General features: G+C 40.0%; 2 protein-coding genes across 4 annotated transcripts; both read right to left on the bottom strand.

Moving 5' to 3' along the window:
• Positions 1-395: 395 nt before the first annotated feature.
• On the bottom strand, positions 396-22,314 carry LOC109484505. Of its 3 annotated transcripts, XM_019787794.1 has the most exons (7): positions 21,786-22,314; positions 21,300-21,404; positions 21,057-21,155; positions 20,746-20,796; positions 3,041-3,228; positions 2,399-2,663; positions 396-2,187 (listed from the first exon to the last, which is right to left on the bottom strand). In XM_019787794.1, exons 1-7 carry the CDS (start codon positions 22,228-22,230, stop codon positions 944-946), a joined length of 2,397 nt encoding a protein of 798 aa, XP_019643353.1. In that variant the 5' UTR covers positions 22,231-22,314; the 3' UTR covers positions 396-943. The 3 variants fall into 3 exon arrangements, with proteins under 3 accessions (XP_019643353.1, XP_019643352.1, XP_019643354.1); XM_019787793.1 differs by lacking the exon at positions 3,041-3,228 and having other exon boundaries at positions 20,558-20,796; positions 21,786-22,313; XM_019787795.1 differs by lacking the exons at positions 3,041-3,228; positions 21,786-22,314 and having other exon boundaries at positions 20,558-20,796; positions 21,300-21,581.
• LOC109484369 (malignant fibrous histiocytoma-amplified sequence 1 homolog) lies at positions 22,230-26,179 on the bottom strand. The gene is made up of 2 exons (XM_019787620.1): positions 22,384-26,179; positions 22,230-22,238 (listed from the first exon to the last, which is right to left on the bottom strand). The coding sequence occupies exons 1-2, from the start codon at positions 26,035-26,037 to the stop codon at positions 22,230-22,232; spliced, it is 3,663 nt and encodes a 1,220-aa protein (XP_019643179.1). The 5' UTR covers positions 26,038-26,179.

Consider the following 26,179-nt stretch of genomic DNA (forward strand, 5'->3'; position numbering starts at 1 on the left):
ACAAATGGTAGACCAGTAGCATGGAAAGTGCATTTTTATTGATCTCAAGCCATGTGTGACCCTGGGGCTTACTACACCTGTCACCGTCAGGTCCATGCCAGTATGTCCATGTTCATATGACTTAATAACAGTAACAGTTACTTTGTATTAAAAAAATAGCTAGCTGTGGGTGATAAGAACGGTGTGATAAACATCTTTGTTAAAAGTCAGGACTGTAATCATATAAAAGTCCTTTGGAGTACATTGCCCTTCAACATTCAGTTTACTGTCATAGGGTTATGGTACCTTGTAGTTAGGTTTGTCCTTAAATGTTGACTACCGGTACTTTTATATATATGTGTCATCAAGACTTAGTAATGTGTTTCAGCACACAAAATAATCCATGCAAAGTTGTATATAAAATATAATCTTTATTTACACCAAACATACAAAAATATAATCTTTATTTACATCAAACGTACAAAAATATAATATTTTAAATTATTGACATCAAAGTTAACAGACAACTATAGAAAACTGTATGGACCTGAAGCAGGAAGAGGGTTAGATCTAGAGCTGCACTAGAGGTCTAGATGAACAAGGTGGTTACTGTATGACTTATCTACAATTTGCCATGCAACACATTTCTGTATTTGTAACTTATCCATTTTACTTTCATTTGATTGCACATTTGGTTTGGTTACACAAGATTTGTTCAGTTGGAAAACATTTTACAGTCAAACTGTCATATTGTCTTCAACAAAAATATTCATTGCCACTTCCAACAGTTAAAATTTATATTATTTCATTTTCTTGTACATTGCAACATATGTGTGCTCACTGAGGAGAAAGAATGTTTCCAACCAATACAAAATCATAGATTTCAGATGGTCATTACAAAAGTTATCTCCTGTTGTTCAGCTCCCATGTTTCCTGACTCCAACTTACTAAGTACTATATAATTCTAAGAGGTATTTGTAATGCCACATGCCTGGAGGAAAATTTGGTGAGATTCCTCCCAATACTTGGAGTCCTGAAGTTGCTGTTTGAAACGGGCTGCTTTCTTAAACTCTTCATCATTCCGCCTGAGAGTGTCCACGATTTTATCTGCCCACTTACATGCATCTTTGTCCAGGTCACTAACATTCACGCTTGTTTCCACAATCCTGTGCCTGAGGTCTGCGTCACATTTTCCTGTCTGGATCAAGTCGTTGATTAGGTCTGCAAGTCCTGATTGGCTTGAGATGAGGACAGGGATGCCTGCTGCCAGGGCCTCCAGTCCAACAAGTCCGAACGGCTCAGCCCGAGATGGCATCAGGACTAGATGGGCTGTCTTCATGTCATCACTGATCTCCTTCTGTGTGCCATAGGGAATCAGAGTTGGTTTGAGTCTGCCACTTTGCAAGTTGTCTTCTAGGATTCTCTGGCTTGTCTCAAAATCATCTTCACTGATGCCACGCACACGCATTCGGATACTAGTATTATATTTTGCTATCTCCTCTGCAGCTTTGCCTATCGCCAGTGCTGCCAAGTCGTGCCCTTTGAGTCGTTCAACATTTTTTACTCTCCCGATAAACAAGACAACTTTCTGTTCTCCTCCTGGCTTGACATGAGTGTTCTCAAATGTCTCGGAAGGCTTTGGGAGGAAGAGGTGATGTTTCTTTGGGTTCTTGTCTCCTTTGTACATGGTTTTGAAGTGGTCGTAGATTCGTTTACCCACAGAGAAAACAGCATCTGCAGCAGCAGCTACCTTGAGTATTTCCATTTCTTTTTCCCATGCTTTCAATGTTTTCTGTCCTCCCTTGTAGTGTTCTGTATCTTCAGGTATTGTATGGTTGAATGTGAAGAGCTTTGCTTGTGGATAGCGGCTGTTTTTTATATCCTCGGCTGCCTTGTCTGTGATACCAGAATGACCAACAATGTAGCCCACATCTTCAGGAAGGTTTGGGAATCTGATATGGTGGTCATACGTGAGCCAGTCTAAGGATGGTTTCCTTTTGTCTCCAGGTCGCACAAATGGACTGATGAGATGGACACCATCTTTTCTTGCTTCTTCCTGGTCTTCTGTTGTTGCCCATAGTACTGTGCAGTACACAACTGCTCCAAAACGTCTTAATAGTAGTGCCAGCTGTTGGTTGATGGTGGAAATCCCACCCTTGGAAGTGCCATACTCATCACTGACTAGCAGGACCGCACATCTTTGGCAGACTGTACAGATGATGGAAATTGAAATAATCTGTCAGCAATTGAACAAGACACTGGGCTCAAGCAATCATACAATATTTAACTGTCATTAGACAACCATAAATATCAACTCTCTCCTCTGCCATCTTTTTATTAGTATCTTTGAATTTACATTAACATGCATGTTGACTTTGTTGGCTTTCTTTAACAGTAGAAAAATAGTAAGTATACCTACCATCCAGGCTGGCATAGTGGTTTTCAGCATAGTGACCAAGCAGTAGTGGTGGTCCTGTTGTATCTTGTTGGTTTCCCATAGGTGTCAGTATGGTTGTGTAGTTGTCTGCATCAATGCTGGACACGATCCTAATGTCCCTGTCTAACATGGAAGCAAAGGCCTGTAGAACAATGTGGTCTCCCCACACTCCATTTTGTGACATCTCCTGTAAATAGTCTTCCCAGTCTTTATCTGGTACAAACTTACAAAGGTGATCACCCTGCCCCTGGAAGAGGAAAGTATATCTGAGGTGAGAAGAAATGAAATGACATACTGTTACCTGAATGTTTGCAATTATTCTTATCATCATTTATGATAATGATAAGTTGAACCTGGGCTTATGGCACTTGATAAAGTCTTGAAGATATTTATTTATTATGTACTATGTAATATTTAGTGCACATAATAACATAACATAACACAAGACTTGTAGTTCCTCTTTGAAGAACATCAACCTAATGACATTTATTTTTAAAACTCTTTTAGGAAAGTCATGCGTAACATTTTATGTACATGTACTAAGTTTGTATAATATTCTTAATTTTCGTTTTTTGTTCATAGGCCCTTTATGTTTGATATTGAGAAATTGTATAACAGCCTTACATTGTAAGGATGTTGCCTCAGATAGGTGACCACGTCTTGTCTGAGCTGTGAGTGACTGGTTGGCTGACTTCCAGTGCGCACAAGTTGGTCAGATACTGCATGGAAGAGGCAGTTCCCATCTCTGGGCACGTCTGGGCGAAGTGTGAGGCCTGACTCCATCAGGTGGGCTGCAAGTCTGTTACCTTCATCTCCTGGCTGTATCTCTATCGACATACTTCTTTCCCATACATTTTCTGAAGTAACATATGATAGGAAAATAATTCGGAGAGTTTCTGACTCAGCCAATCTCACAATCATTATTAAATTAACATTATACATATATACATTCAATAATGTAATTGGACCCCACATTTACTCAACGATTTGTTTTGTTTTATGTGGATGTGGAAGCAACAGGGAGATTCGTGGTCCTACCAGCAGTCTCCACATGTGTTCCTACACATCACTTAATAAGAAATTGAATGTACTGGAGTTAAGAAACAGGCAAAACTCTCATACCTGTGTCAGCATTGTTTTGGGCGAGACAGTCCTTGGAAACATGTGTTGTATGAACTGCAGTGTTGTTTCTCACTGTATTTTCAGGTTCTAGTTCTGGTTCTTTAAAAAGAAAAAAAACTTGGTTGGTTTATATGTGCATGCCAATTACATTACAACAGCGTTTGGGTTAATTCACAAGATCTGCAGAAATTCTTTCATTGATAATGAAATATTCAGTGACATTTGCAGTACAGTCACATGTACCTGAATATCGTGGTTGTTTCTCCATCATCATGATCTCCTCAGGAGCTGGGCTCTTCCCACTCTCCTCAAGGGCTCTCTTTCTCCTCTGCTGCCACTGAGCTGGGCCTAGTTTACATGGCAGAGACAAACAGGCCATATACTGTCACAGGAATGCTTCAATCATTACACATTGCCAGGAACAATGAATTGTGAAAATTGGGATATTAGTACATATACATACAAATGTATACTGTAAGCTCAACAGACAATTCGTATCAAACGAATTCAATTTAAACCGTCTTCCTGACAAGGTAGATATGTCCGAATGAATGAAAACAAGACACATCAGACTCAAAGAGAAATGGAATATGGTTCTCTCATATGTGTGAGCACCTGTCTGAAGTGTAAACTCCAGTTATCACCAGAAATATACAGTTACTGTAATCATGACATTAGATGTCAAGCTAATGATCAGAAAAACTAGTACAAAGAACAAGACAGACATACTTATTTCTGGGTGAATCAGTCTGGGATCAATCTCTTCCAATGTTTTGGGGCACACAACAGTGCCTCTTGGTGCCTTGTCCAGGACAGCTCCAGAGAACCGGTGAGGCTTGTCCACTCCTTGCTTCAGACAGTGTGGGCAGACCACTCGGACACAGTACAGTACACCTGGCCATTGCTGAAGGAGCTCCTTTGTTGCATTGATGATCAACACCATAACCTCCCATGCTTGTTTGAGTTTCTTGCTTTGTGTTCTCACAGAAATGAGGATTTCCTCACTTCTTTGTTTCGTTTCAAGCTGGACCAAAATTTTGCTCTTTCCCACCTCACTGACTGCCATGATGCCATATTTCCAGTCTTTACGACAAATTACATATTTGTCTAGTTTCACTGAAAGAGTTTCAAACAAACCTACAGGGCAATAGTTTTGTAGTTGAAATACAATCATCAATACTTCTTCATCAAAGGAAATCTTCTGTTTCCAACATTGCTCAAACTGTTGAGGGGCACTATCACTCAGCAACCACGGAAAGCGATACACATTTGACACAGTATTCTCAGCTGTTGGCATCTGAAAACAAAGGTCAAATTTCTGAAGTAGGCAGATCAACATAGATTCTTCTGGTTTAGATAGGTTCATTTGTTTCCATAAACACTGTATCATCTGTTCTGATACAATTCCTCTGTTGGAGAAATCTTCAACCATGTCATCAAAATCAGCATCAGAAACTGAGGCAAACCGTTCATCAAATCTTTCAACGGGTTTGTAGATTAGTTTGAATACATCCATCAACCATTGAGGTTTGTGGAACACAAAGTCAGACAATTTGGGGCTGTCTGAAAAATGAACAATTTCCCCAATATCATGAAGGTATTTCAGAGCTCGATTGAGCCTTGTAGGGGTCATATTTGCTTTTTCTTTGGCAACTTTCTGAACATCGTCCATGCTGAGATAATGCAAATGTCCCTCTTGTTTCAAAGTTTTTATTGTAAGCTCCAGCTCAAACCATGATTTTGGAAGGATTCGACGTGGAAAGAGTCTGTGATCTTGACATGATATAACAATGTTTTCTATCAACTGCTTGATACCAGCCAAACTCAAGTCACAACTCACCAGATCAACAAACTCAGGAAAGATGGGTCTGTTGTCAATAAGGTGCTCAATGAATTTCCTTCTTTTCCTCAGGGATTGGGTGTCAAAACCCTCCAAGGAGTGACTCCAGTCTGAACAAGGTGTACCAGCTCTGTTCAAGGCATCATCTATATCTGATAGGTGTTTTTTGAGGGACTCTACTTCAATTTTCTCAATTTGCTTCATTTTCTTCATTATTGCTTCTGCTTTTTCTTTCATCTCTTCTGAATCACACAAGTCTATGTGTGTAGCAACAATCCGGAGTACTGGTTTGGAGTCAATGCGAGCTTTTATCACATTTAACCAATATTTAACAGCAGCATCAAAGGATGATTCTTCAAATGCCTTTAGATCCACAACAATCAGGTACAAAGCTGCAGTACTGAAGAAGAACTGATGGGTTAAATGGTAGATTTTATGACCGCCAAAGTCATGCATCAATACTTGTATGCTATCTTGCAGCCGTGCTGGATGAACTTCTATTCCTGCTGTTCTATCTGTGATGTCTGTCAGGTTTGATTTCCCCAGTCTGATGGCATTACACAAACTTGTTTTTCCAGCTTCTACCTCACCAAGCAAAAGGGCCTTGACACGTGGCACTTCAATAGCTTTGGATAGATTCAGCTCTTCAAAATATGCAACAACTCCTTCCAATCCCTGTTCAAACACTTCAATTGGGGGCTGTTCTATTGGATTGTCCTGTATTTGTTCCTTCCCAAATTGGCGTAGCTTGTGGAGTTTACCAAATTGTGTTGGCAACGCTCTGATATTGTTCTCCTCAAGGTTCAGATACTCTAGATTTTGCAGCTCACAGAGGGTGTTTGGTAGAGTGTCAATTTTGTTACCTGAAATGTTGAACTCAATTAATTTCACAAACTCAAACATTTCTTCTGGTATTGCTTTTAAGTCATTTGATGAAATGTCAACAGAGGTCACATTTACCAGCTTTGTGAAGGACTCAGGCAGTTCTTTGAGATGGTTGTTGCCTACATTTAGGGCAGTTAAGTTAGACAATTCTCCCATCTCCCTAGGAAGCTCAGTAATATTGTTCACAGACACATCAAGGGTTTGCAAACGTTGAAGCCTACAGATAGATGAAGGTATTACACTTAGTCTGTTCATACTAGCTTGTAGCACTGTAAGGTTTTCCAAATGGTCAATGCAATCTGGTAACTGAGTCAATGTGTTACTGGACAATTTCATGGTTTCCAGTGAATGACAACTACAAATGGATGATGGCAGCACAGACAAACTATTTCCACTTATGTCAAGAGATGTAAGACTTCTTAAAGTTCCTATCATTTCAGGAATACTTTCAAGACCATTGTTTGACAAGTCAAGTTGTTTTAGACAAACCAGGTTACATAATGAACCTGGAACTGCTCTTAAGCAGTTTGCAGAAAGTCTTAGTGTAGAAATTTTCTGTAATCTTTCAATGCTATCTGGTAGATGGTCAATTTGGTTATATTCAAGAACCAACTCTTCAAGTTGTTGAAGATTGCCAATGGACAGTGGTAACTGCTTTAGACTGTTACTTGACAAGTTTAGATACGTAAGCCCCTTCAGTTCTCCAATATTATCTGGAAGACTTTGTATTGCATTAAGGTAAAGATCAAGATGTTTAAGTGATTTACAATGATGTAGATATTGAGGGAAATACTGAATGCCATTCTGGGACAGTATAATTTTCTGCAAATGCTGAAGCTTGGATGCCTCTGGAGGAATATCCTTTATTTCATTTTGGGACAAATCTATAGATTCAACATTTAAATGTTGAGAAATGATAAGCCCAGGAAATTCTACTAAGCCAAAGCCTGCTAGGTAAATGGAAAACTGCTTGTCAATTCCTTGCAGCAGCATGCTTCTTTGTGTCAAATGTTCAAAGAAGATTTGAGCAGAGATAACAAAAACACACTCTGATTGATAGTAGCAATGCATAAGCAGGCTTTCACTGCACCTCAGATGGCTTTCACACTTCACAGCATTTGCCAGATCAACCTTGAGGTGTTTTAGAGCCATCATAGACAGCACATTTGGAGTTTGGCTGATGTTTATGTCATTTGAAAAAACACAAAGTTCCTCTAGTAATGGCAAGGTGGAAATACTTTGGGGTAATTCGGTAAGTTCATTATCCTGTGCTAACAAGATTGTCAATCTTTTGGCAAATGAGATTTCCCCTGTTATTTCCTTTATCTTGTTATAACTGACATCAAGAAAGGTCAGGTTTGGCAACTTCCAAAGGTCACCTGGTATCAAGCTGATGTTATTTTTACGTAAATCCAGATTCTGAAGATTCAGCAACTGAAAGGTATCAGAGGGAACTTCAGACATATTATTGCCAGACAGCAGAAGAGAATGAACCCTTTCACTTCCCTCTGGTACAGGTAGGGAAAAAACAATGGGAGAAATTGTGTACATGTCACTGCTAGATAACATAACTTCATCAGGGGCTCTGCCCTGCAAACACCTGACTACAAAATCAAAGTATTTGTGTGGCTTCTTGGATGTTTGAATGTCCCAATCTATGTCAGTAATGTGGTTTCTGTGACCATCACATAATGTGAGAGTAACAGAGATCAAACTTGAAGGCAGTCTGTCCAAAGAGGGGTAATTAATAAGATCAAACTTGACATGTTTGAGCTTCTTGTAAACTGCTAGATCAATAAAGCTTTCCCAGACTATCTTGTTTCGGTTGACATAGAAGGACTCAATTTCCTTCAGTGCAACCAAGCCTCTTGGCAAAGCTGTAATAATATTGTTGCTGATATCCAAATAGCTGAGATTACCAAGTAAGCATAAAGCTTCAGGGATCCTTTCCAGCTTGTTATGTGAAAGGGCAAGGTGCTGAAGTGAACTCAGCTTTTGAAATGAAAACACATTCCATGGCAAAGCTGTAATGATATTGTTGCTGATATCCAAATTGGTGAGATTTCCAAGTAAGCATAAAGCTTCAGGGATCCAGTCCAGCTTGTTATGTGAAAGGGCAAGGTGCTGAAGTGAACTCAGCTTTTGAAATGAAAACACATTCCCTGGCAGAGCTGTAATGATATTGTTGCTGATATCCAGGTAGGTGAGATTACCAAGGTAAAATAAAGCCTCAGGGATCTCTCTCAGTTTGTTGTGTGAAAGATCAAGGTATTTGACTATATCTTGGAAGTAAGTTGACACTTGTGCTTGGCTGGAGCTGGCCAAATTCACTGATGGTGGCACCGGTATGTTATAACCATGATCTATTATAGACCTACTGAGTAAATGGCTGAAGGACTGAGGTGGGACAAAGAAGCTGTTGATGTTTAGGTGATGGAAGTTTAGTTGACCTTGCTGTAACCCTTCTAGATCAACTGTTACAGCACAGTCAGCAGATGTTGCTGAATACATGGAAATATTTAGCAACCCAGGGAACTGCTGCAGTGTGTGTTGAGGAATTGAAAGCAACTGCCAAAAGTCTAATTGTAACATTTTGATCTTTCTGAATTCATTCAAAAATGTCAAATGACAGCAACCACACTGTGACAATCTTAGTTCATTTATAGAACTCAACTGTCTGAATGAGTCAGGGATGGTAGCAAGTTTGTTAAATGCCACATCAAGGTATTCTAAAGAAAGTAGGTTGCCAATCCTCACTGGTAATATGGATAAGTTATTGTCTTGAAGTGACAGCCATATAAGTGAGGTCATGTTGCATATTCCATCAGGAAGGTATTCAATACTGTTTCTGCTGAGATCAAGATGGGTCAAATTTACCAGCAATGCGATCTCTTTTGACACACGATGTATGCTGCAGTTAGACATTTTGAGCTTCTGAAGTGCATTTTGCTGACCAATGCATCGGAGGTGACCATGATTACCACTCACATCTAGTTTGGTCAGATTAGCAGGTAGGTCTATTTTATCGGATGTGAGGTCAAGGTCACAGTTTGCAACAGTCAGTTCCTGAAGTGTGTGAATAAATCCTATTTTGAGAGTGGGCTCATCAAAGCTGCTTCCACTCAGGTCCATCTTAATGATGTTTCCAACATAGTTGAAGTTACTTGGAGGACTTGGAATAAAAAAGTTTTGTTGGCCTTGCAGTTCTATGATACCACATTGCAACTTATCCAATGGAATTCTCACTGATTCTATAGCATCATCTTCTTCAAAGTCACAAGCTATATCAAGACAGATTTCACGATCAAAGTAAATAACCTTCATCTGTGCCCAATCTGGTAACTGGTTAGCTGTCTGCTGTTGAACAGAAACCAGCTGCCAAAAGTCTACCGATAGTTCTGTCAACTGTTTGAGCTCAGAAAGAAAGTCCAACTGATAACAACCACAGTGGAATAGTTTTAGCTTATTCATACAAGTCAACAATTTGAAGGAATTAGGGATGGAATGAAGTTTGTTGACTGACACATCAAGGTATTCTAAAGAGAGTAGGTTACCAATCCTCTCTGGTAATCTGGATAACTCATTTTGTTGTAGGCAAAGCCATTTAAGTGAGGTAATGTTGCATATTTCACCAGGAAGGTCTTTAATACTGTTTCTGCTGAGATCAAGATGGGTCAAATTTACCAGCAGCCCAATCTCTTCTGACACACGTTGTATGCTGCAGTTAGACATTTTTAGTTCCTGAAGTGCACTTTGCTGACAGATGGATGAGGGGAAACCATACCCATCACCAAATATGGTGATGGAAGTTGAACTCATATCTAGTCTAGTCAGATTCACTGGTAATTCTAATGCCATTTCGTCCATGTAGCTATCAACTTCACAGTCGGTGATGATAAGCTCCTGTAGGGTATGAATGGCATCAAGTGTTAAGCAGTAAAAATTCGATCTACTCACATCCATTTTGATAATATCTCCTTTGTATTTGAAGTCATCAGGAGGGCTTGGCACAAGGTAGGCATTGTTGCATTGCAGTTTTACAAAATTGTGTTGCAAATCCTCTAATGCAATCCTATATGATGGTACATGTAAATCGTCTTCTTCACACTCAAGGAATATCTCGTCACATTCGTCACGGTCAAAGTAAACTACATTGATCTGTACACAACCTGGTAACTGTTCAGCTGTCTGCTGTTGAATGGATACCAACTGCCAAAAGTCTACTGTGAGGTCTTGTAACTGTTTAAGTTCAGAAAGAAATCCCATTTCATAGCAACCACAGTGGAAAATTGTCAGTGTTTGAAGGGATGGAAGTTTGGCAATAGATTCTGGTAACATCATATCTGTGATACAGTTAAGTGATATATTTAACTCTGTCAATGATATCAAGGAAGCTAGTCCTTTTGAAAGGGCTGTTAATTTGTTATTGGAAATGTCCAAAGCAAAGTTTGACAATTGTTGAGTTGTGTTGTTACTGGGCTCTAGGAATGTGTTCAAACCACAGTTTGACAACTTGAGTTTTTGCAGCATTTTCAGTTTCCCCAGGCCTTTGGGTACATTTGATAAATGACTGTTGCTTAAGTCCAGTTGAGTTAAGTTTGACAGGTGCTGAATTGTTTCTGGAAAAGTCCCCAAAGTACATTCTGACAATTTCAATTCCTTCAAGCTATCAATTGAAAACACCACATCAGGAATATACTCAAGATCACTGATACTTAGATAAGTCAAGGGCTGGACATCTTTGAAAGGACAGGTTTCAGCAGCTGTTTCAATATACATGAACCTTGATTTAACACAGGATGGAGTAATGTGAAGGTCAGACCCTCTGAGTTCATCAATAGATATCACTTTGGCAATCCACATATTCCTCTGTACCAGACTGATGGTGGTTCCTGCTGTAGAAAATTTATCCAAACAATACATACGAATGTTTATAAGCTGAGCAAGGTCCACTTCCACATGTCTTAATGATACTAGATTTGACAGAAGTTCTACCTGATGACAGCCACAGTTCTGTAGAGACAATGTTTCTAATCTAGACAGGTTAGATAAGGAGTTTGGCAGAGTCTTGAGGTTGTTTCTGGATATGTCCAAGCTTGTAAGAGAGGTAAGGTCGCCTATTGAATCTGGTAGTGCAGTAAGACTACACTTTGAAACGTTCAGAACTTGCAGATCTTGCAACATTATTAGTCTACTAGGAAAACTTGACAACATGTTGTTACTGACATTTACAGTTGTAAGCTTAGAAAGGCAAAATATAGTCTCTGGTAAAGACTGAGCATTGCAGTTTGACAAGTTCAACTCCCTAAGGGTATCCTCAAACCAATCAATAATGCTGTTGAATTCATACTGTAAATGCTCATCAAACCAACCTTCAGTCACTTCTTTTGTATCAGTTTTGACTTGCAAATATCCTTCCTTTGGTCGTACAGTGAAATGAGCTTTAATCTCAGCAGCAGTACTAGGCATATCGTCACAGTTGACAGTCACAGTCCATTCAGTGTTCTTCCAGGGCATGGTCTTCAACTCAAATGGCGCATGGCTCAGATTTTGCAGCCTTCTTATATCATAACAAAGTGTATCAAGATTTGTTAGTCTGACAATGTCTGCAGGGAGGGAAGCAATGTCATTTCCTAACAGGTTTAGGTATGTAATACTTTGTGTTTGTAAAATGATATTGGGTACAGTTTCGAACTTATTGTAAGACAAATTCAGGTGCTTCAAATTTTGAAGCATTTTAGTTGTTGGAGGCAGCTGTTGGACAAAATTGTACGACATGTCAAAAGTCATTAATGAAAGTATTTCATATACCTCAAGAGGAATAGAATGCAGTTTGTTATGGGACACGTTGAGATTTCTCAGATTTGAAAGAAGGCGTATTTCTTCTGGAAGGGCTGATAACAGGTTATGACTGAGGTCAAGGTGTGTTAAGTTAGAAGATCCTATAACAGGGGGGCTGACGGGAAATGTTTCGATCCTGTTATGACTCAGCAGTATTTGTGAAGGGTCATGAATATCTAAACTGTAAGGTACTGTCTTTAATCTCTGATTTGACAAATCAATATGATCAAAAGACTTGTATCTTGAAGCATTAACTTCATTGCCTTGTTCCCAGAGAATGATAACTTTCCCCATCATGTCATAGACATGGCTTTGTTTTATCAATTGCACATACTGTCTGTGATCAACACACACAGTAACTCTTCTTTTTTTACAAAAGTCTGACACCAGTTGTGATTCAGATAGCTGGATTGGGTTACCTGTGAGATGTACCTCTTGGAGTGCAGGTAAAGCTCTGCATTTCAAAAATGGCACAAGTGAGATTTTGTTGTGCTTCAAGTTAAGGTTAGCAATGTGAACCAAGTCTTCAAAATTGTCAGGCAAGTCAATAATGGAATTATAGGATGTATCTAATGATTTTAGTTCTGGGAGCTCTACAATAGTTGTGGGGAGCATTGTAAGTTGGTTGTCAGCTACTTTGAAAGACTTCAACTTCTTCAGGTTTGAAATGCTTTCTGGAATTTCTGTAATTGAATTGTCACAAAGATCCAGTTCCTCTAGCTTGACAAGACTCTGGAAAACTGATGCTGGCAGTGATGAAATTCTGTTACAACTTAATTTGAGAGTTTTTAGCTTCCTGAGTTTACCAATATCATCTGGCAAACAACCAAGGTCACAAACAGACAAGTTTATCTCCTCTAGATTAGACAACTGGCAAAGTTCCTGAGGTAGTCTTTGGAGAGACTGGTTCCACCTGAGATTGAGCACCTTTAATGACAACAGATTCCCTAACAATGGTGACACTTCTGACAGCTCATTGTCAGAAACATCAAGCTCCTCAATAACTGGGAATGAAAATACCTGCTCAGGTATGGTGACCAGGGCATTCTTTCGATAGATCAACACTTTCAGTGCCTGCAAGTTTTCCATTCCTCTAGGAAACTCTTTTATTGTGTTCTCAGATATGTTCAGTTCTTCAAGATTTGATAAAGATGAAATGGAGTCAGGTAGGTGGGAAAGTTTGTTGCAACAGATGTCCAAATGTCTAAGCTGAAATAACATACCTATGTCCATGGGTATGACTTTGATGCTGTTACCTTGGAGATTGAGAATCTGTATGTCATTTTGCTGGAATGCCTTGTTTGGCACACTTGACATATTCCTCCCAGATAGGTCTAGCTCAAGGAGACCATCATCATTTTGTCTGGCCGTCAAACTTTGCTCCTCTACCTCATCTGTGTCAGGGTCTGTTTCTCTGTAGGTACAAGGTAGGGAGATATCAGAGTCCAACAGTATACTGAAGACTTGTATTCCATTGTATACAATCTATTGTATACCAAGCAAATTGAAGGCACCAAGGAACATCACATCAGCATTTGAAAGATGTGTCCATTTTTTTATCCTCAACAATTTTATGACCCAATATGTTACTGCATTGAGACCTTCTTAATAGGTAACGTTATATCTATAAAAACTATATTTTACAAACCTTAATGTAGGGCCAGGGTTTTGCTCAATGTCTCCTGCCTGCAGCAGAAGTTTGCATGCCAGGAACCAGGCCAGCAGACATGACATCATTACATAGCAGCATCTGAAAATACAAATTGCAGTGTCCACCAATCTGTATCTGTACCTGTATCAGTATAGCCGGGCCCGGTATAACCGCCCTTCGGCGTAACACACGTAACACAACATCACCTACACATGATATTCTATATCACATATATATATGCACATGACATTAATAATATTATAATAAATAAAAGTAAAGCTTGGGCAGTTCTTACCTGACAAGTTTCCCTGCCCCACGCCCCATCACCTTGTTCCAAAGCTTTGCCAGGATAACTCCCACCAGCAGTGCCGATGCCTGGGTCCGACATCGTGCAGACCTGGGAGCCGGGTTCTGGAAACAGCCGATCCGAGCTCGGTAGGTGGCCAAGTCCACCCCCATTTTGCTTTTAACTGTGGATTGTAATGAAATGGTCATTGGATGCTATCAGAAGGTTGCTTTCCGCCCGTGGGCGGAAAGCAACCTTCTCTCGGCGGCTATGTAGGATGGCCGGCTATATTAAAATAACGCGTTAAAAACTCTTCCCCACCGCCGCGGGGCCTGCACAGGAGGCTAGTTGAACATACCAATGTATGCATGAAAGTCCTATTCATTCACAGGATTCATTTTAACATTTCATCATACAACAAATATTTTACAAATGACCTTCATAGACCTACCCGCATTTCAAAATTTATCACATCAGTACAGTTCTTCTACAATTTTTTAAGTTATGCTGACCCCAAAATGCAGAAAGATGTACCCCTGAATTGTTTTGTAATGGCCTACTATCACGTTCCTGGAATCTAGGGTACAGCTATTTATTTATAACACTATTAAATCTATAGACCTTCCTAAATAAACTTAGGCTGTCATGGCAGCTCAGGTATTACATGTATGGAAACACATATTACACAGAGACAAACAGACACAACCACAGACACGCCCAAAACAATACCTCCATTTGTAATGCAGGTAACAATACCTCCATTTTCACCAAGGTAATAAAAACCACTTACTGGGTATTCCCATCACACAGGATACACAGCACAAGTCTTCAATATTTCTTTTCGCACTACTTTTTACCCGAACTACTATCGCCCCGGGAGTCAAGAAGAAAGACTGTGTAATGCGACCCTGGCCAGGTGACGTCATATGGTTTGATCTAAAAATAACCATGGCGTTGTACCAAACTTTCCCAAACTGTGTGCTTGGAGGTAAACTGAGTAAGTACAACTGGTGACTTAAGCACACATTACATGGCGTATTTTCACTTAATTGTGCAAGGGTACCGAAGTAACGGGTTCCTCACTGGCCGCCCAGTGCGGAACTCACGGGGAAAGTGGCGTCGACACTCGGGGCCCTGTGCGGAAGAAAGCTCCGCACTGGAATTCTAGTGCAGAAACGGCTTTGTTCCAGTGCTGAAACACCGTCAGGACTGGAATTCAAGAGCTGAATCTTGACTGGGCACTCGTTTTCCGGTGTTAACTTCCACTCAGCACTCGTTTGCCAGAGCTCGGAGGCCGTTCACCACTGGATAGCCAGCGCTCGGAGGCCGTTCACCACTGGATAGCTAGTGCTGAATTCCACTCGGCACTCGCTACCAGTGCTCGGAGGCCGTTCACCACTGGATAGCAAGTGCCGAAGTCCCTAAGTAACGGATTCCTCACTGGATCGTTCCAGTGCTCGGTGACTCTTGGCGCTGGGAGCCGAGTTCTCAAATCATTTCGGCACTGGGCCTCTGGTGCTTACGTCGGCCGCGCGGCGTACAGTACAGTATCGTAGGCCAAGTCTATGTCTGTAAAAATGTGAGGATCTGAGCCTTGCAGTATTGTCCTGCCGATCACCTTGTCACCCCGATTATAATTTGCTTCCCGGGCGGTACGATCTCGAAAATATAAGTGTTAGAGTTCAAAGGCGGCATCTCTATACCCCTTTTAGACAAGGTTTGATTTGCCGATTTAGAGTTTCCAGTGCTGAAGCCGCCGACACTGGGCACCAAGTGTTGACGTAACTTCGGCACTGGAGATCTAGGACGGAGGCCGCCTCACCTCTGTATACCGAGTGCTGAGAAAGGAACCCGTTACTTCGGTACTTTTGCCTTAATTGTGCTGTACATGGCCGTTACTGTGGGTAGCTCGTCGTGAACTTGACATCGACACAACTGCGAAAAACAACGGGAAAACATGTCCGCCATGTTGAACAAAGGTGCAAAAGGGCCTGGTCAACTTTCTCAACAATTTCGGGTGGATAGTTTGAGTTTAAAACTATTGCTCATATCAACACTATAGCCCTTAATAGAGAATGTAACATAAGAAAGTTATAACGGAACACTTACCTTACATATTCATGGAAACGGAGGGTGGGTGTCGGCACCCTTAAGATGGACGCCTGCCGCACACCTTGGGGAGCAGGTGCTTTATGGTTCCGCTTTCGCCGCGCGGTGGTACTGTATCATTCCGCGGGGAATCCCGTGCGTCAGCTGAAGATATCATGGCGCCGGAGTTTGCGTTGGGCCAAATCGATGGAAGCGACTTTCTTGTGGCACATTTCTGAATCACTTTGATATACATACAGCTTGTCTGTACGGCCCATTTCTCCCCTTGTGTCAAAAATTCTCGGTACACCTAAATGATATGGCGCGATATGGTCGGTAAAAGTTCCACACATATGACGGACCAAATCACACCCGGAAGTGTTGGCGGTGCGAAGTGGCATTACACCGCTGACTCACCTTGACAAGAAGTACATGTAGTTCTACTTCGCAACTGTCGCGTAGCAAATAGCACAATGTATTTGTATAGGAACGTTAACTTAAGCATCCTTATACTAATTTTTAAGTCGAATATATTGGTCTCATAAACTACTGTGTCCTTAAACCTACGCCCTGTGAAAGATTGACATATACATGTATGGTACACGATAAACAACCAGAAACCATGGATGTAGAAAAAAATCCGTCTTTTAACTCCATGCAAAAGCACAGGCCATTTACAGCTATTTATTGACTCTACAACCACGGGAATTGCAACTAATATTGGCACTCAACACTTATTAAACACACCGCTACGGAAAGGTATCAGAATTCCAAAGAGCAATACATGTCATGAATAGAAAGGTTCCTGAAAACCACTCACTCACTCTTTCATGACCTGACTCATTAAAGTTCTACCCTCCTGACAGCATTTACATTTAAGAGGATAATCTAGGTACAATACAAAGCGATCAAAATTAGTTGATGACAGATCTTTGACCAAAAGTGCGTCCTAGCTCCGTGGAGGACGCACGAAGTAACAGGAGGGAAGGGCACTGTTCCAAACATCCTTTCCGTTTCTCCCCGGATGCTTTTGTCTTTATCTGTCACTAGCTATCAGTTTCATACCTTTATGCCCATGCCTCATATCATGACTTAATAATTGAGTTACAGTTACTATGTATAAAAATATCTGTGGGTGATAAGAACGGTGTGCTAAATAAAAGTGTTTGACGTTAAAACTCGGGATCATATAATAGATGTGTTCTCCAGTGTGAGCATGCAGTTGTCTACATGTAACGTTAGTACCCTATGGGCTTTTCTGTGATGTTTTTTTAGTCCATTTTGGAAGTACATTGAATTTTATGTTTCTTAGCCCTTTATGATCCAGCTTACTGTCATGGGGTTATGGTGACCTTGTAATTAGGTTTGTGTATTTATTTATTACTATTTGTCATCAAGACCTCTCTGCCAAGTAATGTGTTTCAGCACACAAAATAATCCATGCAAAATTGTATATAAACATAGAATCTTTATTTACACCAAACATACAAAAATATAATCTTTATTTACATCAAATGTACAAAAATATAATATTTTAAATTATTTACATCAAACATACAACTATAGAAAACAGTATGGACCTGAAGCAGGAAGAGGGTTAGATCTAGAGCTCCACTAGAGGTCTAGATGAACAAGGTGGTTACTGTATGACTTATAATATCTACAATTTGTAATGCAACACATTTCTGTATGATCATTAATATTGTCTGTAACATATCAATTTTGCTTTCATTCTATTGCAGCACATTTGGTTTGGTTACACAAGAAGGTTTGTTCAGTTGGAAAACATTTTACTGTCAAACTCTTAAGAATCTGATACTGTCATCAACAGATATACTTTGATATTGCCACTTTCAACAGTTAAGATATTATTTCTATTTTCTGGTACTAAAAGTATTACAACATAAGCATGTTCACATGAGGGGAAAGTATGTTTCCAACCTGTCAACTGTCAAATACAAAATTATATAATTAAATGTGATCATTTCAAAAGTTACCTCTAAACTGGGAGAAGATTGATACATAACAATAATCATAGCTCCTGTTGTTTAGCTCCCATGTTCCCTGACTCCAACTTAATAAGAATAGACTAAGAGGTATTTGTGATACCACAGGCCTGGAGGAAAATTTGGTGAGATTCCTCCCAATACTTGGACTCCTGAAGTTGCTGTTTGAAACGTGCTGCGTTCTGAAACTCTTGATCATTCCACCTGAGAGTGTCCACAATTTTCTCTGCCCACTTACATGCATCTTTGTCCAAGTCACCAACGTTCACACTTGTTTCCACAATCCTGTGTCTGAGGTCTGCGTCACATTTTCCTGTCTGGATCAAGTCGTTGATTAGGTCTGCAAGTCCTGATTGGCTTGAGATGAGGACAGGAATGCCTGCTGCCAGGGCCTCCAGTCCAACAAGTCCGAACGGCTCAGCCCGAGATGGCATCAGGACTAGATGAGCCGTCTTCATGTCATCACTGATCTCCTTCTGTGTGCCATAGGGAATCAGAGTTGGCTTGAGTCTGCCACTTTGCAAGTTGTCTTCTAGGATTCTCTTGCTTGTCTCAAAATCATCTTCACTGATGCCACGCACACGCATTCGGATATTTGCTATCACCTCTGCAGCTTTGCCTATCGCCCGTGCTGCCAAATCGTGTCCTTTGAGTTGTTCAACATTTTTTACTCTCCCGATAGACAAGACAACTTTCTGTTCCCCTCCTGGCTTGACATGAGTGTTCTCAAATGTCTCGGAAGGCTTTGGGAGGAATAGGTGGTGTGCCTTTGGTTTCTTGTCTCCTTTGTACATGGTTTCAAAGTGGTCATAGATTCGTTTACCCACAGAGAAAGCAGCATCTGCAGCAGCAGCTACCTTGAGTAAGTCCTTTTCTTTTACCCATGCTTTTAATGGTTTCCCACCTCCCTTGTAGTGTTCCGTATCTTCAGGTATTGTATGGTTGAATGTGAAGAGCTTTGCTTGTGGATAGCGTCTGTTTTTTATCTTCTCAGCTGCCTTGTCTGTGATACCAGAATGACCAATAATGTAGCCCACATCTTCAGGAAGGTTTGGGAATCTGATATGGTGGTCATACGTGAGCCAGTCTAAGGATGGTTCCCTTGTGTCACCAGCTTGCACAGATGGTTCGATGAGATTGACACCATCTTGTTTTGCTTCTTCCTGGTCTTCTGTTGTTACCCATAGTACTGTGCAGTATACAACTGCTCCAAAACGTCTCAATAGCTGTGACAGCTGGTGGTTGATTGTGGAAATCCCACCCTTAGAAGTGCCATACTCATCATTGATCAGGAGGACCACACATCTTTGGCAGACTGTACAAATGATGAAAATTGAAATAAACTGTCAGCTATCAAGACATCAGTAATCGTAATTCATATTAAGCAATCTATATACATGTAGTACTGAATATAATATAATATTATTATATATAATACTATTCACTCTATTACCAGCCATCATGTAAGTAATTTCTATATGGAATTTCTTAAGTCACAACATGATATTATACATAATGTATCTTGAATTCACAATTACATGTATAATATTTCAGTTAATTCACAATTAACCTGCATGTATGTGAATGTTAACTTTGTTGACCTACCATCCAAACTGGCATAGTGGTTTTCAGCATAGTGACCAAGCAGTAGCGGTGGTGGTCCTGTTGTATCTTGTTGGTTCCCCATAGGTGTCAGTATGGTTGTGTAGTTGTCTGCATCAATGCTGGACACGATCCTAATGTCTCTGCCTAACATTGAAGCCAAGGCCTGTAGAACAATGTGGTCTCCCCACACTCCATTTTGTGACATCCCCTGTAGATAGCCTTCCCAGTCTTCATTGGGTACAAAGGCCTGAAGGTGATCTCCCTGTGCCTGGGAGAGTAAAGTTTTCAATTGTATAATATATAGGTCATAAAATCAATTTTCATACCAGGTGAGAAGAAATGAAACAACTGTTACCAGTGTACATGTTTGTTTGCAATTTTAAGTTAAAGCCTACAAACTTTAAGCTTTGTTTAGTGTCAAAAGTCACCCAGACCAGCTTCAGTGGATAAAGATAATATTCAAATTCCGAGCTACATTATTGTGCAAAAATGATATTCCAAAATTAATTTCAAACTCTTATATTAAGTTGAACGTGCGGTGAAGACACTTGATAAAGACATGTAATGTACTATGCATATTTAACATCACAAAACTTGTACAAAACATGCACAATATGTTGACTTTCCTCTTTGAAGAATATTACCTAATGACAGAAATTTTAAAAATTATCTATAGTAAGTAAAGTCATGTAACAATATACATGTATGTACCAACTTTGTATAAATTTTAAAAGTGTTTAGTATTATATCACTTTCTGTTCACAGGTACATGTACTTAATGTTCAATATCCAGATACATTTTGTGTAACTGGCTTACATTGTAAGGATGTTGCCTCAGATAGCTGACCACGTCTTGTCTGAGCTGTGAGTGACTGGTTGACTGACTTCCAGTGCGCACAAGTTGGTCAGATACAGCATGGAAGAGGCAGTTCCCATCTCTGGGCACGTCTGGGCGAAGTGTGAGGCCTGACTCCATCAGGTGGGCTACAAGTCTGTTACCTTCATCTCCTGGCTGCATCTCTATCGACATACTTCTGAACCTTTCCCATACATTTTCTGACGTAAGATATGATAGGAAAATAGTTCAGAGAGTGTCTGACTCAGCCAATCTCACAACAAATTAACGTTATACATTGTACACATTCAATAATGTAATTGGACCCCACATTTACTCAATGATTTTATTTGATTTATGTTGATGTGGAAGCAACAGGGAGATTTGTGGTCCTACTAGCAGTCTCTACATGTGTTCCTACACATCACAAAATAAGAAATTGAATGTACTGGAGTAAAGAAAACAGGCAAAACTCTCATACCTGTGTCAGCATTGTTTTGTGCAAGACAGTCCTTGGAAACATGTGTTGTATGAACTGATGTGTTGTTCCTCACTGTATTTTCAGGTTCTAGTTCTGGTTCTTTAAAAAGAAAAAAAACTTGGTTGGTTTATATGTGCATGCCAATTACATTACAACAGCGTTTGGGTTAATTCACAAGATCTGCAGAAATTCTATCATTGATAATGAAATATTCAGTGACATTTGCAGTACAGTCACATGTACCTGAATATCGTGGTTGTTTCTCCATCATCATGATCTCCTCAGGAGCTGGGCTCTTCCCACTCTCCTCAAGGGCTCTCTTTCTCCTCTGCTGCCACTGAGCTGGGCCTAGTTTACATGGCAGAGACAAACAGGCCATATACTGTCACAGGAATGCTTCAATCATTACACATTGCCAGGAACAATGAATTGTGAAAATTGGGATATTAGTACATATACATACAAATGTATACTGTAAGCTCAACAGACAATTCGTATCAAACGAATTCAATTTAAACCGTCTTCCTGACAAGGTAGATATGACCGAATGAATGAAAACAAGACACATCAGACTCAAAGAGAAATGGAATATGGTTCTCTCATATGTGTGAGCACCTGTCTGAAGTGTAAACTCCAGTTATCACCAGAAATATACAGTTACTGTAATCATGACATTAGATGTCAAGCTAATGATCAGAAAAACTAGTACAAAGAACAAGACAGACATACTTATTTCTGGGTGAATCAGTCTGGGATCAATCTCTTCCATTGTTTTGGGGCACACAACAGTGCCTCTTGGTGCCTTGTCAAGAACAGCTCCAGAGAACCGGTGAGGATTTTTCTCTCCTTGCTTCAGACAGTGTGGACAGACCACTCGGACACAGTACAGTACACCTGGCCACTGTTGGAGGAGCTCCTTTGTTGTATTGATGATCTGCACCATAACCTCCCATGCTTGTTTGAGTTTCTTGCTTTGTGTTCTTACAGAAATGAGGATTTCCTCACTTCTTTGTTTTGGTTCAAGTTGCACCAAAATTTTGTTCTTTCCCACCTCACTGACTGCCATGATGCCATATTGCCAGTCTTTACGGCAAATGAAGTATTTGTCTAGTTTCACTGAAAGAGTTTCAAACAAACCTACAGGGCAATAGTTTTGTAGTTGAAATACAATCATCAACACTTCTTCATCAGAGGAAATCTTCTGTTTCCAACATTGCTCAAACTGTTGAGGGGCACTATCACTCAGCAACCATGGACAGCGATACACATTTGACACAGTATTTTCAGTTGTTGGCATCTGAAAACAAAGGTCAAATTTCTGAAGTACGGAGATCAACATAGATTCTTCTGGTTTGGATAGGTTCATTTGTTTCCATAAACACTGTATCATTTGTTCTGATACAATTCCTCTGCTGGAGAAATCTTCAACCATGTCATCAAAATCAGCATCAGAAACTGAGGCAAACCGTTCATCAAATCTTTCTACGGGTTTGTAGATTAGTTTGAATACATCCATCAACCATTGAGGTTTGTGGAACACAAAGTCAGACAATTTTGGGCTGTCTGAAAAATGAACAATTTCCCCAATGTCATGAAGGTATTTCAGAGCTCGAGTGAGCCTTGTAGGGGTCATATTTGCTTTTTCTTTGGCAACTTTCTGAACGTCATCCATGCTGAGATAATGCAAATTTCCCTCTTGTTTCAAAGTTTTTATAGCAAGCTCCAGCTCAAACCATGATTTTGGAAGTATTCGACGTGGAAAGAGTCTGTGATCTTGACATGATATAACAATGTTTTCTATCAACTGCTTGATACCAGCCAAACTCAAGTCACAACTCACCAGATCAAGAAACTCAGGAAAGATGGGTCTGTTGTCAATAAGGTGCTCAATGAATTTCCTTCTTTTCCTCAGTGATTGGGTGTCAAAACCCTCCAAGGAGTGACTCCAGTCTGAACAAGGTGTACCAGCTCTGTTCAAGGCATCATCTATATCTGATAGGTGTTTTGTGAGGGACTCTACTTCAATTTTCTCAATTTGCTTCATTTTCTTCATTATTTCTTCTGATTTTTCTTTTATCTCTTCTGACTCACACAAGTCTATGTGTGTAGCAACAATCCTGAGTACTGGTTTGGAGTCAATGCGAGCTTTTATCACATTTAGCCAATATTTAACAGCAGCATTGAAGGACGATTCTTTAAATGCCTTTAGATCCACAACTATGAGGTAGAGTGCTGCAGTACTGAAGAAGAACTGATGGGTTAAATGGTAGATCCTATGACCACCAAAGTCATGCATCAGTACTTGTATGCTATCTTGCAGCCGTGCTGGATGAACTTCTATTCCTGCTGTTCTATCTGTGATGTCTGTCAGGTTTGATTTCCCCAGTCTGATGGCATTACACAAACTTGTTTTTCCAGCTTCTACCTCACCAAGCAAAAGGGCCTTGACACGTGGCACTTCAATAGCTTTGGATAGTTTGAGCTCTTCAAAGTATGCTACAACTCCTTCTAGTCCTTGTTCAAACACTTCAATTGGGGGCTGTTCTATAGGATTACCCTGTATCTGGGCCTTGCCAAAGTGATGCAATTTTTCTAGTTGACCAAACTGGTTAGGTAACACTGTAAGTTTGTTATTCTCAAGGCTTAAATACTCTAACTTTTGCAGCTCGCAGATGGTGTTTGGTAGAGTGTCAATTTGGTTATCAGCAATGTGCAACTCAGTGAGTTTCACAAACTCAAATATTTCATCTGGAAGTGCTTTTAAGCTGTTTGATGAAACATTGAGTGACGTCAGGTTGACCAGTCCTGTGAAGGATTCAGGCAGTTCCCTAAGATGGTTGTTTTCCACCTTCAGGACAGTCAAGCTTGAAAGGTGTCCAAGATTCCTTGGAAGCTCTGTAATACTGTTCCAAGAGACATCAAGGGTTTTCAAATGCTTAAGACTACAGATAGATGGCGGTATTACAGTAAGTATGTTCATACTAGCTTGCAGTAAAGACAGACTTTCCAACTGGTCAATGGTGTCTGGTAACTGAGACAACATGTTACTAGACAATTTCATGGTTTCTAGTGAGTGACAACTGCAAATAGATGATGGCAAAATGGACAAGCTGTTTCCACTTATGTCAAGAGATGTAAGGTTTTTCAATGTTCCTATCATTTCAGGAATACTCTCAAGGCTGTTGTTTGACAAGTCAATTTCTTTCAAACCAAGCATGTCACTTAGAGATCTTGGAACTTCTCTTAAGCAGTTTGCAGTGAGTTTTAGTACAGAAAGGTTTTGTAAAACACCAATACTCTCTGGAAGCTGGTTGATTTGGTTATATTCTAAAATCAACTGCTCAAGTTGTTGAAGATGGCCAATGGATAGTGGTAAACCTTTAAGGCTGTTATCTGAAAGGTTCAAATAGTTAAGCTCTTTCTGGAGCTTACAAACCTGCTCTGGAACAGCCCTTATTTTATTTTGTGATAAATCTATAGCTTTAACATTGAGTTGAGAAACAACTGAGCTTGGATATGCTGTTAGGCCAAAGCCTGCTAGGTTCAAGGAAAGCTGTTGTTGCTTGTCATTTGTTTGCAGTGACACACTTATGTTTGAAATTTCAACCATGTGCTCAAACAGTATCTTAGCTGAGACTACAATAACATCCACGTCTTGATAGTAGCAGTGGACAAGCAAACTTTCATTGTACCTTGGAGGTTTTTGACACCTTACAGCATTCACAATGTCAACTTTGAGGTGTTTACAATCCATCATAGAGAACAAATTTGGGGTTCTGCTGACATCTACGTCATTTGCAAAAACACAGAGTTCCTCTAGCATCTTTAAGTTAGAAATACTTTGTGGTAATTCAACTAACTTATTACCTTGTACAAACAAAGTTGTCAATCTTTTGGCAAATAAGATTTCATCTGATATTTCTTGCACCCTATTAAAACTGATGTCAAGACATTTAAGGTTTGATAACTTCCAAATATTAGCTGGTATGAAGCTGATTTTATTTCTACTTAAATCCAGATGTTGGAGATGTAACAACTTTGAAGTATCATGGGGAATTACAGACAAATTGTTGCCTGACAGGAGAAGAGAAATTACATTTCCTTTCCAGGGCCTCTGTGTCCATGGTAGGTCAAGAATGATAGGAGAAATTGCATGCATGTCACTGTCAGATAATGCAACTTCACCAGGTGTTCTGCCTTGCAAAGACCTCACAACAAAGTCAAAATACTTGTGTGGTTGCTGTGATATTTGAATATCCCAATCTATATCAGCAACGTGGTGTGATTGACTGTCACACAAAGTGATGGTAACAAAGATCAAACTTGCTGGTAGGCTGCCCAAAGGAGGGTAATTTGTAAGATCAAACTTCACATACTTGAGATTCCTAAAAGATGCTAAGTCAACAAAGCCTTCCCTGATAATATTGTTTCTGTTGACATAAAAGGACTCAATTTTTTCCAGTGCAAGCAGGCTCCTTGGCAAAGCTGTAATGATATTGTTGCTGATATCTAAATGGGTGAGATTACCAAGTAAAGACAAAGCATCAGGGATCTCTCTCAGTTTGTTGTGTGAAAGATCAAGGTAGCTGACTACATCTAGGAAGTAACTTGACACTTGTGCTTGGCTAGAGCTAGCACCCAAATGTACTGATGGTGGCACTTGTATGTTATAGCCATGATCTACGAAAGACCTGCCAAGCCCATGGATGAAGGACTGAGGTGGAGTTGAGAAGCTGTTGATGTTAAGGTCTTGGAAGCTAAGTTGACCTTGCTTTAATCCTTCTAGATCAACTATTACAGTAGAATTCACTGAATTCATGGAAATCTTGAGCAACCCAGGCCACTGCATGAGGGTGTGTTGATCAATTGACAGCAACTGCCAAAAGTCTAATTGTAATATAATTTTGGTCTCTGTGAAATTCAATTCATTCAAAAATGCCAAATGACAGCAACCACATTGTGACAATTTTAGTTCAGTCATAGAACTCAACCGCCTGAATGAGTCAGGTATAGAAGCAAGTTTGTTAAATGACACATCAAGGTATTCCAAAGAGACTAAATTGCCAATCCTCAATGGTAAGCAAGATAACTTATTGTCTTGTAGTGACAGCCATATAAGAGAG

Source organism: Branchiostoma belcheri, unplaced genomic scaffold (assembly GCF_001625305.1).
Source record: "Branchiostoma belcheri isolate BF01 breed outbred unplaced genomic scaffold, Haploidv18h27 scaffold7, whole genome shotgun sequence".
Lineage (NCBI taxonomy): Eukaryota > Metazoa > Chordata > Leptocardii > Amphioxiformes > Branchiostomatidae > Branchiostoma > Branchiostoma belcheri.